The 19,174-nt window shown below is 37.9% G+C and overlaps 1 protein-coding gene across 2 annotated transcripts in view; it reads left to right on the forward strand.

The window, feature by feature from the left end:
- Window positions 1–3,290: 3,290 nt before the first annotated feature.
- Window positions 3,291–19,174, forward strand: part of clmna (calmin a) — a 33,700-nt gene continuing 17,816 nt past the window's right edge. For both annotated transcript variants that reach the window (XM_034308118.2, XM_026926431.3), the window contains exon 1: window positions 3,291–3,675. In XM_034308118.2, coding sequence (XP_034164009.2) covers window positions 3,591–3,675 — 85 coding nt within the window. In that variant the 5' untranslated portion in view covers window positions 3,291–3,590. The remainder of the gene's footprint in view (window positions 3,676–19,174) is intronic.

The raw sequence follows: 19,174 nt of genomic DNA on the forward strand, positions 1-19,174 counted from the left end.
TGAGATCCCGTAAATGCTTTGTAAGCTCTTTGCAGACCTGCTTGAGCAGTCAGATGAAACCAAGAAGATGTCAAGAAAATCCTACAGAAACAGCTGATCTTTATTTGATGTTAATCAGAATCACTTCAGTGATGACAGGTGTATGGTAATTACTTTTGTACATGAGTTTGAATGTGATTGATTCATTCTGTGCATTGTCACATACCCCATTATAAAAGGGTGTGCACACTTATGCAACCAGGTTATTGTAAGTCTGTCTATCTATCTAGATACTATATACTTACATTACATTACATACAGTATTTACATTCATATTTATTCTATACACCAATTTGGCCCATCTGTGGTGCTTTTTTAACCTTTTAGTTCATGCCTAGTGTCAGTAGGTGTGTGTGTGAACACAATTTAAAAGAAACACAGTTAGGTGAACTTGTTAATGACGCCGACTAGATTTTTTGTAATCACCTCATGGCTCATGATTTCTATATTTCACTAATTGTCTTCATAACTGCTGAAGGTGAGGGGATGATCAAAGAATAACTAATGTAGCCTGGTGCCTCAGGATGTCCTGTAACCTGATATATTATTGTGTATACAAAGAATATTTAACCTGAAATATAACAGAACTATCAGGGTTGCCAGATCAAATTGAATTTGTGTAGTCTATTCCTGGTTTAAACTTTAATGGAGGTGAATCACGGCTCATGTAAAACAGTGGACATTCTTTAGTGCTCAGTCATCACGATCAGAACAGAAACTACACCTGTATAAGCCTCATGAATGCAGACTGCATCTGTCTTGTGAAACCGACTGACCAAGACTATTACAAGCTTGAGTAAATATTTAATTCTGGTGCCATGGCTGCTCTGTCATATAAACCTTAGATTCTCTAAATTTACGACACCTCCTAAAGCCAAAGGGAGAACATTTCATCTTAAAAACACCACTTCTTATTTGTAACTTAAATAATATTTAGATCATAAGAGCATAAGGCTATGTGTGACGAGCAGATTATATTATGACAAGGGGTCATACTGATGCCATTTCTGCAGTTGTAACAGGGATTTTAAAATTGAAAATCAAATTTTTGCACTTTTTCCCTTCACGTCAACATTTAGAGTCTATAGATTGCTTGTTTTGCACCAGAGCTACAAGGCTAATGTAGCTAACAATAAGGAAAGCTTACAGCCATTAGATTAGCATTGTTCAAACTGCATGACAAACACTCACACATTCACTTTAAACAGCTTTGTGGAGTTGTTCAGTGTCTCAAACAGACTTCTTTACATGTTTTCTGACACGATATGACACACTGTTATGTATAAAAACAAAATGCTTGTAGCTCCATTTTGAAGCCATGAACAACGCTATTGTTTAGCACATAGTTTGGCTAGCATAGCATCAGACTCAGGTGGGAACTGTAGCTGTTTTGACACCCAACTGGACTTTAGAAGTGATTTGGATGATAATATAGATGCAAATTAACTTGTATACTTATTTATTCTGCTACTGAAACATTGGAACACTGAAGTGAGTGTGTACAATGTTAAACTAGTCGCTAAAAAAGCGACTATTACTTGCTAGCTGCATTAGCTCCGAGCACCAAACATGGCTTTGCTGATTGACAATAATTATTGTGAGGAAAAATAATTCAATCATTTAATTTTGGGCTGGACTTTTGTTTTTGATGCTTGTTTTTTTAAAACTTGTAGACGTTGGGTCAGGAATGTATAATATGTTTCAGATAAGATGTTTAAATAGATGCTAATCAAAACGAAGACTATCAAATACATTTGGAGGGTAAAATCCAAATAAATAAATAGATAAATAAACCCCAAATCCTGTCCACCTCATACCAGAAAAGGCAGAAACAAAAAGAAGAGAAAGGTTCAGCAACAATAGCAATGGTGGACCAGCTTGTAGACATCTGAACCAAATAAGCTGAGTTAAAGGTCACGGGAAAAAGAAAAAAAAAACAAGTCCCCTTGGCATCTGGTTGTTCACAATCCCACAAGGCCATTTTCCCATCACAATGTGGTTAAAAATATCTTAAAGAGGAGGGAATATGGCCAATCTGGCAACATTTAAAAGCAGGTCTACATGATATTCAAAGCTTTTACAATCCCTAAGGGATACTGCAGTGGGCAGGGTTGCCATGTTGTGCATTTTAATTTATAATTGGCCTATATATATATGTTTAAAAAATAAATAAATAAATACTGGATTAGTAATTAGCTTTTTTTTAAAAAAGATAAATCTTATCATATATCATACATTATCTATGTATATATGTATATATGTATACGGTGGCTCAGTGGTTAGCACTGTTGCCTTGGGGGTTACCTCCAGGGTTGGTGGTTCAAATCCCGCCTCTGTACTGTGAGTGTGGAGCTTGCATGTTCTCCCTGTGCTTCGGGGGTTTCCTCTGCATACCCCAGTTTCATCCCCCAGTCCAAAGACATGCATTGTAGGCTGATTGGCATTTCCAAATTGTTTGTGGTGAGTGAGTGTGTGATTGTGCCCTGCAGTGAACCGGTACCCCTAGGATAGGCTCCAGATGACCCTGTGTAGCGGTACAGAGAATGGACAATTATTCACTATATTATTTTGTATTGAATTGATTGATTAAATAATGCTTATTTATCTATTATTTTAAAATGATAGAATATAATACATATAATCATGACACATATTCAGTTGTGATGCTTAAATCGAGGATTAAACTTAAGGATTAAACTCAGTCACAAATTTCCCATTTGTCGTTAGGACAGTTAAACAAGATATGATTTCTAAATCTCATTAAAGGTGCAATAGTTGATTTTTTTATTCCTTACTTGTGCAAATAACTTGGAAGATATGTAGAATATGTTTAAAAAATATGACTGTGGCCTTAATGAAAGTGTATTGCTGTATAAATTGCTGATAAAACCCATTTGGAAAACGGACTTCCGGTCTGGAATGCTTGTTTGTGTTTGGATGTGAGTACTGTCAGTCAATTTATAGACAATCTACGGGCCACTATAGATCCTGGCGTGAACATGGGCGAAATGTTGAACCCACATAACTATTAGAGATTTAAAAAAAAAAAAATGACATGTTAATCTTACCTAATGCACCTTTAAGTAAACCATAAAGAGAAACAGGTTACAGTGCAGTGCAGGAGGGATTATGAGGGATTAGGTGGGATCAGATGATTACTTGGCAACCCTGATCTTTGTACTCTGGCAACCCTGGTTAGTAGGCGTGCACAGAGAATGACGGGAAATCTGACCCAGGTGCTTCTACCATTGCACTGCATTTCAGTCCAGAGAGAGAGAGAGAGAGAGAGAAAGAGGGAGAGAGGGAGAGAGTGTGTGTGTGCGCGCGTGAGTGTATGTGTAGTGCTGCTGCAGGAAACTCGCTGCACCTTCATCACCACCATCATCATCATCATCCTGATCATGCGCGAGCCGGAGGCAGAAACAGCAGCAGCAGCAGCAGCAGCTGGATTTTCCCACATCTGCACGCATGGGCACTGAGCAGCACTGAGGAGTATTTTAAAGCAAAAGAGTTTTAAAGCACCAGGTGCAGAGAGGAGCTGCTGTGCCATCATGGCCGGCCAGGAGTGGACTGACTGGTTCGAGAGGGAGGAACTGATCGGTCAGATCAGCGACATCCGAGTGCAAAACCTCCAAGGTAGGTGTGCTGCACTCCCTCATCATCATCATCATCATCATCATCAGCATGGATCAACTTAAAAGTTGCATGAAGGAAAGCTACCGGCTCTGCTTCAAACACAACCATCACAAACATAAATGTTTCCGTTTCATTTTGACCTGAAACTGAAAAAAATAAATAAATCTACAAGTTGTTGTAACGTGAACAACAACTCTATCTCCAGCTCTGAGTCATACAAAAACAAGTTTTTAGCAGCTCAGACTTGAGGAAGGAATTTGATGAAAAACATCCCGCAGTGTTTTCACTCAGAACTGCACGATATTATCGTTACCGCGATATTCTTCCTCTTTATACCGATATTTCAACGATTTCTCGTTATACCTCGTCTGCTTGTGATCACATTGTCTCCTCTGCAGTCTACTAGTGAAACCAAGGCGTAATTAATTAATTAAGTTGTTACACACGGTAGTGGTCAGAAGGTTGATTAATTAAGCAATATCAAGACCAAGATTGCGGTTATACCGAATATCGGCACGGCTGTGATTCGGCGCAGGCACGAAGCAGTGCAGAAGTATAATCGCACTCTTGCTCGTTCAGTGTTGTTTTTATACAGCAGTTTTACAAACAAGAAATTAAGATAAAGTGGCATTTCGGACACAATGTGGTCGAATGTTTTGTTTATTTTTGCTCCGCTATTGGAAATAGATCCCGAAGAAGCCGCAGTCACTTTATAACAGGTCAGCTAGCTAGCTTACAATGACTATGTTTATGTGCACATCAATATTCCCGTATTAATCGTAATTTGGCGATATCCTAATTAGGGTTGTGTCATGTAAACGCCACAATCTGATTGCCCGATTCCGATTAAGACAATATTCTGATTCCCCAAATTCCAATTCGCATCTATGGAATATGCCGGTTTTAATCGGAAATTTGTTACATGTAAACACCTTATTCAGAAAATCCACTGAACGAAGGAATATTCCGATGCCTGTACACATATAAACATCGTATTCGGAATATGGCTGCAACCCAAATATAGACCTTAAACGGAATTTGGTATGCATGTAAATGTTGAAACGTAGCCATTGAAATCAAGGCTTAACCAATTAAGTTGTTCCAACTAATTAAGTTGTTATATAAAGTGACATTTCGGACACGATGTGGCTGAATGTTTTGTTTATTTTTGCTCCGCTGGAGGAAATAGTTCCCGATGGAGCCACACCCACATAATAACACTTCAGCTAGCTAGCTCACAACAATTTATACATTTCTGTTAAAGGTGCATCTGGCGAAATTGGCGTCCCTTCTTCCTTTTCATCTTCATCTAACGAGCGATCATATTTTAAGTTATATTTGTGAAAAACGTGTTGTTTGCCGTACCGCTGATGATGTCGCTAACACTTCTTTAGTAACCGTTTCGAACTAGGAAGTGGAACTTTACGTATTTTATGTTGCAAACAGAGATGAGCGGTGTGATACACACAATGAAACGTTCCAGTGCGATTATACTAAATATAAGCACTCTTGGAGTTTGTTTAACATTTATGGAAGGAGTCTCCAGTGTTTTCTCGAAGTTTTCCCCCATTCAGCCATAGGGGTATTTAAACACTAGGCACAAGTGAACACTGGAACATTTCTGCATACTAAGGCTTGTGTGCCTTAGAGGCAAGTTAGCTCCAGGAGCTGTGAGGTACTGTTATGTAAAATTTTTATTCTGAAAGCACAATTATAAACACAAACCTGTTAGCTACAAGACAAGTGATTCACGTACATTTGTAAACGACTCCTCAAATTCTATGCATACTCTTCCAGTGACTCTTCCAATGATATATGTGCATTTGTAAATGACTCCTCAAACGATACTTAGATTTGTAAACAACTCATTAAATGATATATTTACAGTTGTAAACATTTCTTGAAATGACACATTTTCATTTATAATGACTCATCAAGTGATAGACGTGCATATACTTAGACTTACTCCTCAAATGATACACATACATTAGTTAACAAATTTATAAATGATACACTTTCATTTGTAAATGACTCCTCAAATGATACACATACAGTCATAAATGACTCTTCAAATGATACACATTCATTTGTAAATGACTCCTCAAATGATACACTTACATTTCCAAACAACTCCTCAAATGATACACTTTCATTTGTAAACGACTCCTCAATTGATACCTTTACATTTCTAAACGACTCCTCAAATGATACACTTTCATTTGTAAATGACTCCTCAATTGATACCCATACATTTCTAAATGACTCCTCAATTGATACCCATACATTTCTAAATGACTCCTCAAATGATACACGTACATTTGTAAATGACTCCTCAAATGATACACTTTCATTTGTAAATGACTCCTCAGTTGATACCCTTACATTTCCAAACAACTCCTCAAATGATAGAATTAAATTTCTAAAAGACTCTTACATTTGTAAACGACTCCCCATCCCTCTCTCCGTTCATCATATGAAAAGTTGCAGCTTATAATCCTGCAGGTGAAAGATCACTTGTGTCTTTTGTATGGTAACCATAGCAACACGACAGCTAGCGATGGATGAACGAGGGCAGTCTCATTATTTTCAACCCCCACACTATATATTAAAGAGAGCAAACATTTACATAATATTTATAGCATAATGTTTAACTTTTTTACGCATTATTTCCTCTTTTCCTCAATACATATATATTTCACAAGCTTACTAAGCGTTAATTTGAGACTGTAGATATTAATATTTTTATTGGTGGTGTTTAATTAATAAAATTTTGGTTCTTCTGACATCATGGGATATGAGGAAAGTTTCCACAGGTGGAAATGAATCACAGGGGTTTTACAGTAAAGCTGTCTGTCTGCTGTGGCTTTACTCCGTCTGGCCTTCAGCGCTGACATGGACTCTGTTGTTTGGTGCATAAACAAATATAGGAATAAATCGGTCGTCCTTGTCTCATGAGCTTCACACATTCAGTCTCATTAACACCAACGGTATTGAATTAACCTCTGGTGTTGAATTTAGGTCCGGATAAACTTGCACAGTCGCTGCGGGTGTTAATCCGACACTATATCTAAAGTGTTAATTCAGGGGATTTTGCTTTGTGCGTCAGTTTGGCTTGTGCTTATAATCAGTTCTGTGATACGTAACAACATTGTTCTCATGGACCCTTGAAAACATCTTTACTATGCCAATCTTCTGTTTAGTAGGAGAGCAAGAGTTGTGTTTGTGAGATAAAGTCTCTCTTGTTTGGAAGGGAGCATGACAGCAGAACCAGTCTATTAAGTTTCCTTTTTTGGATAAGTCTGAAGCAACATCACATGTATCCCACAGTTCTTTTCACCAAATTTGAATATGAAATTTGAAAGAGTGAAATTTTTAGTTGGGTTTCTATAGAGATATCATGAGACCGTGATTAAAAAGATTAAAACGTTAAGTGTGTGCTGATTTTACATAACGTTTTCATAACAGCAATCTAACATAATTCATTTTTCATTACTTACCATTGTATCTGTCGTATATATGTTTTTATACCTGGTGCGCGATGAGAACATGGCTCATGACTGAAATGACTTCGGAAACGCAAACACAATGCGCTACATTGGAATGTGTAGGAATACTTAGGGATAAAGAACTTTCATTTCGCTTTATCTGTATTAATTCACGCTTGTTATATGTTATTATACTGCGTTCGACTTAGCTCAGACATCAAGAGCTTGGAGCTGGAAATGACCTAATTTTCGATCTTCATGCATTCGAGCTACAAAGTGGGGAAAAAAACATGGATTCCTCCATGTTTGTCTTTTGTCTAATAGTCCTTTTTGCTGATTGATCTAAAGCGAATACTTGTATATACATTATAGATAATTTAAAGAAATTTTAAGAAGTGCTACGTTGTTTACTGTTGATGCTGTGAGCAGCCATGTTGAGTTGATGTCACTTGCTGAACTCGAGGGGTTGACGATAGCGTCCCGAGTTCTCGAGTAGAAAGTCTGAATTTTCTTTGTTAATTCTGACCTCCAACTAGGAATAATCATTATGAGTTACAACCTTTAGTCATATGCAGAATTACTTTAGCAACCATTTTTGAGTCTAGGTTTCCAGGCAACCAAAACATGGGGCTTTTAACCACACTGGAGCGCTAACTTTTGCACTTGGCTAGCTAATTACTTTATAATTTGTCCACATGGGCATATGTAATCAAGTATCAGAGCAAGCCAGTGTCTGTATACTCTCCTGCATTCCCATGATGCATCGCAGTCAGTACTTTTTTTCAGCATGACGTTGAGTTTTTATCATCTCAGGTTGCAGTGGCTCTGAGTCTGAGGTCTATACAACAGCCTTTAGTCTCCATGGAGGTATTACGCCAAGCGTTCATAAACACACACACACACACACACACATTGGTGAAGGGAGGAATCAGACGGTGGATGAAATGCTGCAGAGAACACTGCCTCGGAGCGGATTGTATAACCCACACTGCTCACTGAAAGAGTGTCGGCCTCTGCATCAGAGCAGGAATTTCAGCGCAGTATGTTCCCACACATCGCAGCCTCTCGAGAAGTGATTGGGATTCAGACTCTGCGCCATGTGTGTGGGTTTGTGTGGAACTCTGTTCAGAAATGACCCTCCATGAAACATCAAAAGCTGGTCATGCGTTATTGTTGCAAAATGATAATACTGTATAGGAACGAATACTCATCCGTTGAGCTCTATGAAAGATCAATGACCATGGCACTGGTGTTCACATTTAACCTATGATACAATATAGCACTCATATTGTAACACAGTCATAAGTAGTTTCTTAGGTGAATAAATGCTGGCTGTCTTTTTAACATACTCACCGTCTTTCACCAATCATCAGCTGTCCGGTTTCGGTGAACCTGCGCCCACTGTAGCCTCAGATTCCTCTTCTTGGCTGACAGGAGTGAACCCTGATGTGGTCTTCAGCTGTTGTAGCTCATCCACCTCAAGGTTCGACATGTTTTGTATTCTGAGATGCTTTTCTGCTCACCACGTTTGGAAAGAGTGGTTGTTTGAGTTACCGTAGCCTTCCTGTCAACTCAAATCAGTCTGACCATTCTCCTCTGTCCTGTCTCATTAACAGGGTGTCTCTGCCTGCAGAATTGGAAAAATCTTTTTTGTTTTTTGCACCATTCTGTGTAAACTCTAGTGACTTTGTGTATATGTGTGTGTGTGTGTGTGTGTGTGTGTGTGTGAAAATCCCAGGAGATGAGCAGTTTCTTAAATACTCAAACCAGCCTGTCTGGCATCAACAACCATTAAAGTCACTGAGATTGGATTTTTTCCCTCTATTCTGATGTTTGATGTGAACATTATCGGAAAAACCTGAGCTTAAGTGTGTGTGTGTGTGTGTGTGTGTGTGTGTGTGTGTGGCTGTGTGTGTGTGTGTGTGGCTGATTAGATAAATGCATGAATGAGTAGGTGTCTAGGTGTTCTTATTAAAGTGAACGGTGAATGTATATCACATTAAAAGAAAAGGATTATTCATATGAGAAAATCTGAATACTGAAACCGTGCGTGTGTGTGTGCGTGTGTTTGTGTGTGTGTGTGTGTGTGTGTGTGTGTGTTGATAAGGATCTTAAATGTGAGAGTTAAACTTCTGCGCTGTCTCCACTGCAAGAACTGACTTGTATAGTCTCAGTTTATCTTTATCAAAGTCACTCTTTGGACTGTTGAGTTCTCTGTCCTCCATCTTCCTCACTATATCCCTGTTCGGGAGTTTGGGTGCTTACTGACGTGACAAATTGCTATTTCATTGCTCGCTTTGAATGCTGTGAATCTGTGAGGTGGTACTGAAAGTGAGTGCTGTTTATAAATCTGGACCTTTTTCTGTATTTCCTGAGAGGATCCTTATAAAAGGGTTCCCATGGCTTGTTTCATTAGTGAAAGAACATTAAAGCGGGCCGGAGAGCTGTTTATTAAATCTCTAGGATTTGAGATGCTGTTTAATGGTCACTAGTGGCTCGGAGGTTAATGCTCATTGGGGCTGAAGTGGTTCATTCGTCTAAAGCCTGTTTCACACTGTGCGATTTCAGCACAGATTAAAGATTATTAAAGATTATTACTCGTCACACTCTGAGGGAGATGATCCCAATAAAATCTCTGCCGAATTCTATAACAGACTGTGCGATAACGTGTTTTCTACGTCAGATTATACGATTCTAATCGGGCAGAAAACCAGGCTCGCATTTGGTGGCTTGGAGATTGAGTTAGCTAGCTAGCTAGTGAAGTGCAGTCTGATCTCGTGAACACAGATTTGATGCTAGACGTGCGAATCCCGCTATCCAAGTGAATGAATTGAAATCCGCCAAATGACTACAAATGACTATCCCAGTCGATGCGTCGCAATTGTTTTGCTTAATGTTAGAGAGTGTGTATGTGTGTGTATGTGTGTGTATGTGTGTGTATGTGTGTGTGTGTGTGTGTGTGTGTGTGTGTGTGTGTGTGTGTGTGTGTGTGGAGAGGCAGCAAGGAAACACACTGATCATTGGCGTGAGATCTAATTGAAACTGCAAACTCCTCCTTCATCACTGTCAGAGTTCCACCACCTTTTATCTCTAGAGTAGATGTAAATGTGGTGATGATTGCCTCGACTCTTACGCTGCCTTCTCATTTGCTTGCACATTTCACAGTCTGCTGGATTTGGAAAAGCTTGTGGTGTTTTCCTATGGACATCCCCTGGAGTTCTTGGGATCTTTCAGGACTGTAGCATTAATCACCTTGACTTCCTTGATGGCATCCAAAATGGCCTGGATGACGAAAATCCTGCCTAGAAATGTATATAAAAAGTGTTGAGCCCAGACAAGGTGAAGGTAGAAATGGGAAATCCTATCTGACGGAAAAAGGTCATTCGTCATCCCAGATGGCAGGCTCTGAACTTTTTTGGCCTGTTAAATGTCACACTGTTGATTTTAGAGGTTTTTTTTTTTTTCTTTTTTTTTTTTTTTTTAAAGCAAAGTGGTTATGAATGTCTGAGACCCAGACTCCAAGATGGCAGCTTTTACGTTTAAGGAACTGACATCTGCTCGAGTGTTTGGACGTGCTGAAAAGGAGCCAGTGTGTGCCGGGACGGGAAAGCAGCACTAAAACAGACAGGCTCTGTCGCACTCGACTGTTTTTGAACAGCGAATTGAGTAGCTAGATGAGTTTTTATATGACATGTGATGGAAAAATCCTCGTAAAGACCTTCCACTGACGTAATTATTAATGCTACAGTACACCTAAAGCTAATTTTAACCTTAACCTCAGTCATTTATTTATTTATTTATTTATTTATTTTTAAATAAAAGCTGCCTTTTTTTAAAAAAAACAGTTTTGACCTTGTGGAGACCAGCTAAAGGTCCCCACAAGGTCAAAACTCTCAGATATGATGTTTGTGGGGACATTTTGTAACCACTAAGATATAAAACATTCCCACATCCCCTAGACACACACACACACCTTATGCCTCTAAAACTATTATAATTTTAAAAAATTTATAAACAAAAACAGGTTTTCCTTTTGGGACCTTAACTGTCAGATATTCCAATCCCTGTAGGGACATTTGGTCCCCATTGTGATATAAAAAAACATGTCGCCCCACACACACATTTTGGCTTTTTTAGTTTTTTAAATAAAAGCTGGGTTTTTTTTTTTAATAAACAAAAACAGGTTTTCTTTGTGGGGACCAGATAAAGTTCCCCACAAAGTCAAAACGGTCAGATATTCCTGTCTTTGTTGGGACCAGGTTATACAAACATTCCCTCAAGGCACACACCTTTTGGTTCTTTTAGTGTTTTATTTTTTTTATTATTATTATTATTTTTATGTAAAAGCTGCAGTTTTTTTTTTTTTTTTTTTTTTTTTTTTTTTTTTTTAAGTAACAAAAAACAGGTTTTCCTTGTGGGGACTTTTGGATCATCCCCACAAGTAAAACCTGTTTTTTGTTTCTAAAATAAATCCTGCGGCTTTTATTTTAAAATAAATAAATAAAAGAGCCAAAAGGGGCGTGTGTGTGTGTGTGTGTGTGTGTCAGTGGAATTAAAAATATGCTATTGCTTTCCTTATAGGGACTTGTGGTCCCCACTAAGGTATAAAAACATTCCCCTTGACACACACAGCTTTTTGCTCTTTTAGTTTTTAAATTTTTTTTAGTTTTTTTTTTTTTTTTTTTTTTTAAACCAAAAAACAAAACAAAACAAAAAAAAATCCGGTTTTCCTTGTGGTGCCCAGCCAAATGTCCCGACTAGGATAAAAATGTCATGCCTTATCCTTGTGGGGACGTGTGTTCCCCTCCAAGATGTAAACACACACACACACACACACACACACACACACACACATACAAACAAACAAACTGCCCCTTTCGGAATGTCGTATTCCGTAAACGGGGGAGTTTTTCAAAAGCCACCTTGTAGTGAATGTAGGCTGCATTGTTCGAGCTTCTGGACTGCGGATTTGGACGAAGCCTTCCACCCTCTTCCCTTCACACTCCTCTTTTTACTCCATCAATACTGCGCTGTGCTACACTCCTCCCTCTCCAGTGTCCACTTGACACCGAGCAAAGTCAATTTCGCTTCCCGTCCTCATCCTGAAGTGTGCCGTGTTTGTTTAATCATTGTGAAACCGCCGCCAGAGTGCAGAACTGTTGAGTCATCCATGTTGTTTGGACAGGATCAACACACTATTAGCCCATTGTGGAAAATAATTTATTATCTAATCCACTGCTTCTAGGAAACCTGCAGCTGTCTCCGGAGAGCACTGTTTAATTGCTCTTCCTGCTGAGATGCCATGTAAATCCCCCAGAGCTGTACTGGTGCACATTGCACTTTATCATTTCGATCCCTCACAGTGCTATACATCGTTAATGGAGAATCTGTTGAATCTTTACAACAAAAAAAACAATGAAAGCTGTTGCTGTTGCTGTCGTATTGCTGTCTCAGTGTTCAGAAATCACCTTAAGAAATGTTTTTTCTTTAAAAGGAATGTTTCTGGTGCTAATTGATTGGTTGGTGTTGTATTTTCCTTATTCCCCGTGAGAGGTTAGCAGTTGTGTTGTGTTGTGTGTCGAGCTGATGTCACACAGGGACATTGCTAGCACACTTACAAAGGTGTTTAACAGGAAATCAAATTTCAGCGATCTCGAACATAAGAGATAACCGTCAGGTTTCACAGTCAGCTCCAACAAACAAAGGATAAGGGCTTCTTTTCTCACTCAAGAATTTCTAGCAATGTTCGACGTCATATTAACAAGAAATTGCACAATGTATGTACAAGTAGATGATGGTAGACGTTGATATATAAGTAGATGATGGTAGACGTTGATGTATAAGTAGATGATGGTAGACGTTGATGCAAATGTTGGACTGAAAGTTGCTGAATGCATTGCGGCTATACGACGCAGAGTTGCTCCGAGTTACAGCATAGACTTGGCTCGGTTTTCTGTGTCTATATTTACTCATGAAACTTCACTTCCTTCAAGGCAAAGTGGGCGGGACTAATCTTGGGTAAATATTGCTTAGGCTTTACCTTCACCAATCACATTTTATCAAAGCTAAGAGTACATGCTTGAACTCGGGAAAGTCTTCAGAATGGAGAAGTTTGTGCTGCGTTGAAAGTGATAATGTAAGTGATACCAGGAAAGCGCTGATGTTCCACAACGTTAAAAATAGCTATAAATGGATAAAAAGCATGACATGTCGTTCATTAGTAAATTAAACTTTAAATTGTAACTGTTATAAATTGCTGTGGCATGAGAAGAGTAAAATACTTGCTGTTCTAGGAAAATAATCAACTTTGAGATACTCCATTTTGTAGAGTATTTCCTATAAACATTTCCTGTAATATTTCATTCCTTATACATTCCCTGGAAATGTAGCGCAATACTCCAGCAACTTTTAATCTACGGACGGCCTGTTTACTCCAAAACTCACAAATATAAGCGTAATTGTTAAAACTACAACAGTTATACTTTAACAATGAAGGGATTTTGGATGCGCAGGATTTTGGATGTGAGAGAAAGTCTTACCAAATCTGTTTTTATGGAATTTTATCTGACTTTTGTCCAACGCTTGAGCAATACACTAAAAAGTCATTCTGTTTACTTTCCAGAAGGTTCTTTGTGCCTATATTTAAGCTACATTGCTAAAAAATAACCACCAATTCTTTACTTTGTAAAAGTACTTCCAGGTTTGAAAGGACAAATTATACAGATGTAGAGCTTTACTTTCAAACAACACATTTAGTGTTTCACATTAATTTCTATTGATGGAATTCAACAAGTGCCCTTCAACTTTATTTTTTTATAAAGTTGAGTTTAGAGTAAACTTGTTTACAACTCAGTTAACATCAATATTCTTGCCTGTGGCTGAAAATTCTGGAGTGTTCTTTAAACATAACAGAAATTTAAACCCATTTTTGATGTATTTCCAAGTAAAGCAGCATGTTTGGGTGAGCAAACTTTGGTTTTATCCTTGAAATGATAATTTGTAGGTTGGAAAGACTTCGTTTTCTGACTTGCAAAGTGGAAAAAAAAAACATGGATGCCTCTGTATTTGTCTTTTGTCATCAACAGTCTAGCCAGCTAACTGTGATGAGTGATGTATATTTTCCTCCTCATGCAGTGAACTGTATGGTCAATGTTATAGATTTAACAAGCAAATATGTCTATGTTGATGGGACTAAAGCAAATACTTGTATATACAGCATAACTCTAGCATAACTCTATAAGTGCTACTTTGTTTATTTCTGATGTGCTTAGCCATGTTGATTTGACGTCACTCCATTACTGGTGGCTATTATTTGTTGAAAGTGGGGAATTACAAGTGCAACGTCGAGTTGAATGCAACATTAGTGACATACCAAAAAAAATCTGAGGCCATTTAGAGGCAGGAAAAAGTCGCTGACTTTTAGTGGAAGATTCCAGATAAAAAAATGATAAGTATGTCTTTAAGTCATTAGTACAGTTAAATCATGCACAATCTGACCATTGACATGAGCTAACAAGGAAAAAAGGCTAGTTTTGATTTCTATAGCAGTACCATTAGTCTGTATGTCTGTCTATGCCTGAGCTCTTATACAGTCTGTTTTGTATAACATCATCATCTTCATCTTCATCATCATTATCATCATCAGTGGTCAGACATCAGAAATTCCTAGTGTCTGGGAATTGGAAGTGCCGTCTATACATCTAGCGCTCACAACTGCATACGGATGTGGATATGCATATGAAAACCTCTGCAGCCAAGCTCTTATATAAGCAGTGTGTGTGTGTGTGTGTGTGTGTGTGAGAGAGAGAGAGAGAGAGAGAGAGACTGTAGTTAGCAGAGTGTTTCTCTCCTCATGCTCTCCCTCCGCCAGTTTATCTTTAACATCCACCTCCGCACTGATGCAGGCATGAATTCACTCTAACATTTACAGTCTGATGTCTTCTGTTCTGTTTTTTAGGGATGTAATTTGTACACCATGCTGACACTCCTGCCATTTCTACATCTTGCTGGAATTAATGCTGTTTTGATAAAAAAGAAACAATGGTGTGATCCTGCTTTTAATTCGGTGTCAGATAATATAATTTGAACCTATAGTGTCTGGTTGAAATATTGGCACCCTTCAGAAAAATGAGCAAAAATCATTGAAACACTTTATCTATACCAAAAAAATCATTCTCATTAGAGCTCCTTTTGAAAATATTAATATTTTCTAAAAAAAATAATGGATAGCACATGTGGCAGGATTGCTGACACTATTAAGGATTATTTAAATAAATGCAAAGAAATGACTGATTCTTGAAAAACTTATCAGTCCTAGGAGTCCCCAGGAACTCTGTTGTTGTCTGTAACCATGTTCTGTTTCCATAGGTTATGAATGTAAGGTTGCACACATGTAAAATCCCTTTGTCCTCAATTACCATGGGGAAAAACAAAGAACTTTCAATGGAAAAGAGAAGGACAGTTTTTGACTTTCACAAATTGGGTATTGGATATTAAAAAAATTTATATAAAAATACATAAGCAATTAAACATACCATTTAGCACAATTACAGACATAAAAAAAGAAACATGTCTGAAACAGGAAAACCTTTTGGTCTTGCACACTATCAGCATGTTTGGCGAAAAAGGGGGACTATTATTATATATTGATATTTCAGCCCAAAACTTGGTTACCTCTGCCAGGAGGTTCTGACTTGGCCATAAATGGAGCTTTCTCCAATATGATAAGCCAAACATACTTCCAAGCCAACACAGAAATGGTTAAAGAAACAGACAGTCAATGTTTTGCAATGACTCAGTCTGGAGTATTTGAACCCTACAGAAAATCTGTGGTGTGAATTGAACTGGCAAGTCCACATGCACAAACCTAAGAATATAAAAGAGCTTAAAATGTTTTGCATGGAGGAGTGAACCAAGACATTACAACAGGAGACTGAGGGCGGTTATTCTCTCCAGGACAGGTGTGGAGAAACATTTAAATAAAAGTATTTATTTAAATCATCTCTGTGCTTGTGTATATCACTTGTGTCTATCACTCTGTGCTTGTGTATATCACAAAATATCACTTATTGCTTGTGTTATTCTTCTTATATATGAATATTTGTGCATTTTCATGGAGGGTGCCATTAATTCTCGAGGTTGATGGCTGTACATACAGTAGGTACATAATCTTTCAGAACAACATAAGAAGCCTTTCTGGTAAATGAACTCATTCAGAAGTGCATGGTAAAATGTCTGAGTCATTCATTTGTAAACCTGTAAAGTCAGTGTGATGTAAGAGATACTGAGGTCAGCTTTATTTTCGGTCATGTGAGGACATCGTGAAGCAGTTTTATTAGATGCAGGTGTTTCTACCGGCTGGAAAAAATGCTGCTAATGCTGCTGAACAAGACAAAGCTCACCCACTGGAGTGTTTCCTCCCTCCGTTTGTTCTTCACTCAGTCTTCCCTCTAAGGCCATAAACCAGCTTTCTTCTGGTTATGACTTAAAAGGCCTGTAAAGTTGATTTAATTGATTATCCCCTTTAAGAGATCATACTTCACAGTTTAACACCATGATCTCTCTCTCTCTCTCTCTCTCTCTCTCTCTCTCTCTCTCTCTCTCTCTCTCTCCGTCTGTCTGTCTCAGTGCTGTATATTATTGCTAGACAATTTATTAAAACTTTGAAGTCTCACAGTGCAAAGCTAGAACAAAAAAATGAGAACTTTGGATGGGCGTGGCCTAATTTTCTTTCTTTCTTTTTCAGTCTTATTGTTGTTTTCCTTCTTTCTTAAGGACAATGAACATTAATATAATTTTTTTTATGTCAATGTATTTAAATTAGCCAGATAGCTAATTTTCTCCTGCTGACCCTGGACAAGCTGATGTTTAAGAAAAAGAATGACTAGGACAAAAATCCACAAAGCAACATTTAAAACAATGTGTTTACATACATAAAACACCAAACACATTAAAAACACACCACCACACTTGATACAGTCTCGACACTAATTTACGTGAGCAATATTGTAACATGCGGTTACTGAAAGGAGGATACACGTGTGTAAATTCGTGTTCAAAAAATCCAAAGTCCATAGTTGTGGTAAAAGCATAGGCAGAGATAGCGTAACATGAGAATAATCTATAATCAAAATGTGAAAACAAAAGTGAGGGTCAAAACCAGGAAAGAGGGAAGCAGGAAATAAGGCACAGACGATGTAATGCTAGAAATCCATGATAAGACTTTGCAACAAGAGGGCATAAATAGACAAACTATTCAAAGGCTTAACACTGAACAGGTGAACACATTAGGGTAATCACACAATGACAGGACAGGGGTGAAGAAAGGACAAAAACAAAAGCACACTGTGATGTAAAAAAAAACGCATGACGTGAACTCAAAACAAAACAACATGAAGGCAGTGTTTATCGCATTTGGAAACGTGCTGTGCACTTATTCGTGGAATTCATGCCAATGATAAACATGCTATCTTACAAAACAGCAACAGAACTTAACACAAGGGCTAAGAATCAGGCTTGTCCAATTCTGCATAAACAGTTACAGAGTTAGCATAGTAGACTATGCTCACTTGGATAGCTTTCTCTTGATAGGTTGGCTTTTGCTTGCTAGTTCACATTCACCCATATGTTTTGCTAACGCTTGCTAGGTCATGCAGTAAATGCACTTTCATGAAAGCTTGTAAATTTGGGAAAAAATAACAGATTATTGACTTTGCACCACAGTTTGTGTTCAATATTAACATTAAACCTCAACATTTTAAAAAATGTAACATTTTTCTTCTGCTTTGTGATGTGTTTCTGACTGAAACGGAATAAGGGAGAGAATAATGAAAAGCCGGACTTTTATTGGTTTTATGTTCCGGGATGTGATTGGCTCAGATCTAGATGCTAGTCTTCTGTCAATCATGGAAGACTACTGCACAGATGGTGGAAATCCCGCTAGCATTGCTGCTTGCTAGTTAGTATCATGGTGACTGGAGTGTGAGATGACTCAGCATTTTCTGATTGGTAATAGCTAGGTATGGTAGGGGAGTGAACAAATAAAGATTAATACTGATTAATCATAGACATAAACCAGTCTGATGAGGGACTTGAGCTAACAGTCAGTTTTGATTTCAGGTTTAAGGGGGAAAAAAAGGGGAAAAGAAAAAAATAGCTTTAAAAAATAGCATTAAATAAGTAGAAAAAGAAAAAAGTAGCTGTTATTGCTGTACCGTATTTCGTGATCAGGAAACACTGAGCTGTTTCAATACTGACAGATTATTGTTTAATTTTCAAGAGTGTAGGAGAGACTCGCTTCCCTCATCTAAAGCTGTGTGTGATCAGAATGCAGTTAAGCTGTTTTTTTTTTTTTTTTTTTTTTTTTCTCCAGACTCATCATATACCACTTATCAAAATGAATCATGTCTTAATGTTGTATTTCCTCAAACAAATTCTGCTCACAGTAGACACTATGGCCATTTAGATAAGACAGCACATGAATAATGACTGTTTACAAATGTTTGCAGTAATCATGTCAAATTTGTCTTTTCTTTATCTTATACCAGTAGCAGCAAAGCCTCGGAGAATAAATAGTGTCTATATTTGAGCAAATTAATGAGAACACATTTGGACAAAATCTTCTTTTTGTCCTTCAGTTGTATACTTAAAAATAGCTTAACAAACACTCTATGGGCTCAGTCTTTGTCTCTCTTTTTTTTTTTTTTTGCTCTCTCACCGACACACATTTGTACGCACTTAATTTATCTTTCTTGTCCTCTTTTGAGCACTCAAGAACATCCACTCGGCTCTTCCACTGCACTCGGGCCTCTCTGTGCTGAGACGGTGCAGCTGGAGTGTTTATTTGCGATTTTCTCTTTCCTAAAGATGGGATAAAGTGTCTTTCTATCGAGTGCCAACTGGGCTTTACTTTCCCGAAAGCACCGGCATACCACCAGATCTGTTATTTCAGGCTAAGATAAGTACCACCTGTATATAACATTTATACTGTCTGTGTTATGTAGGCAATTAAAGTG

This window comes from Pangasianodon hypophthalmus, chromosome 10, assembly GCF_027358585.1.
Source record: "Pangasianodon hypophthalmus isolate fPanHyp1 chromosome 10, fPanHyp1.pri, whole genome shotgun sequence".
In the NCBI taxonomy this organism is placed as follows: Eukaryota; Metazoa; Chordata; class Actinopteri; order Siluriformes; family Pangasiidae; genus Pangasianodon; species Pangasianodon hypophthalmus.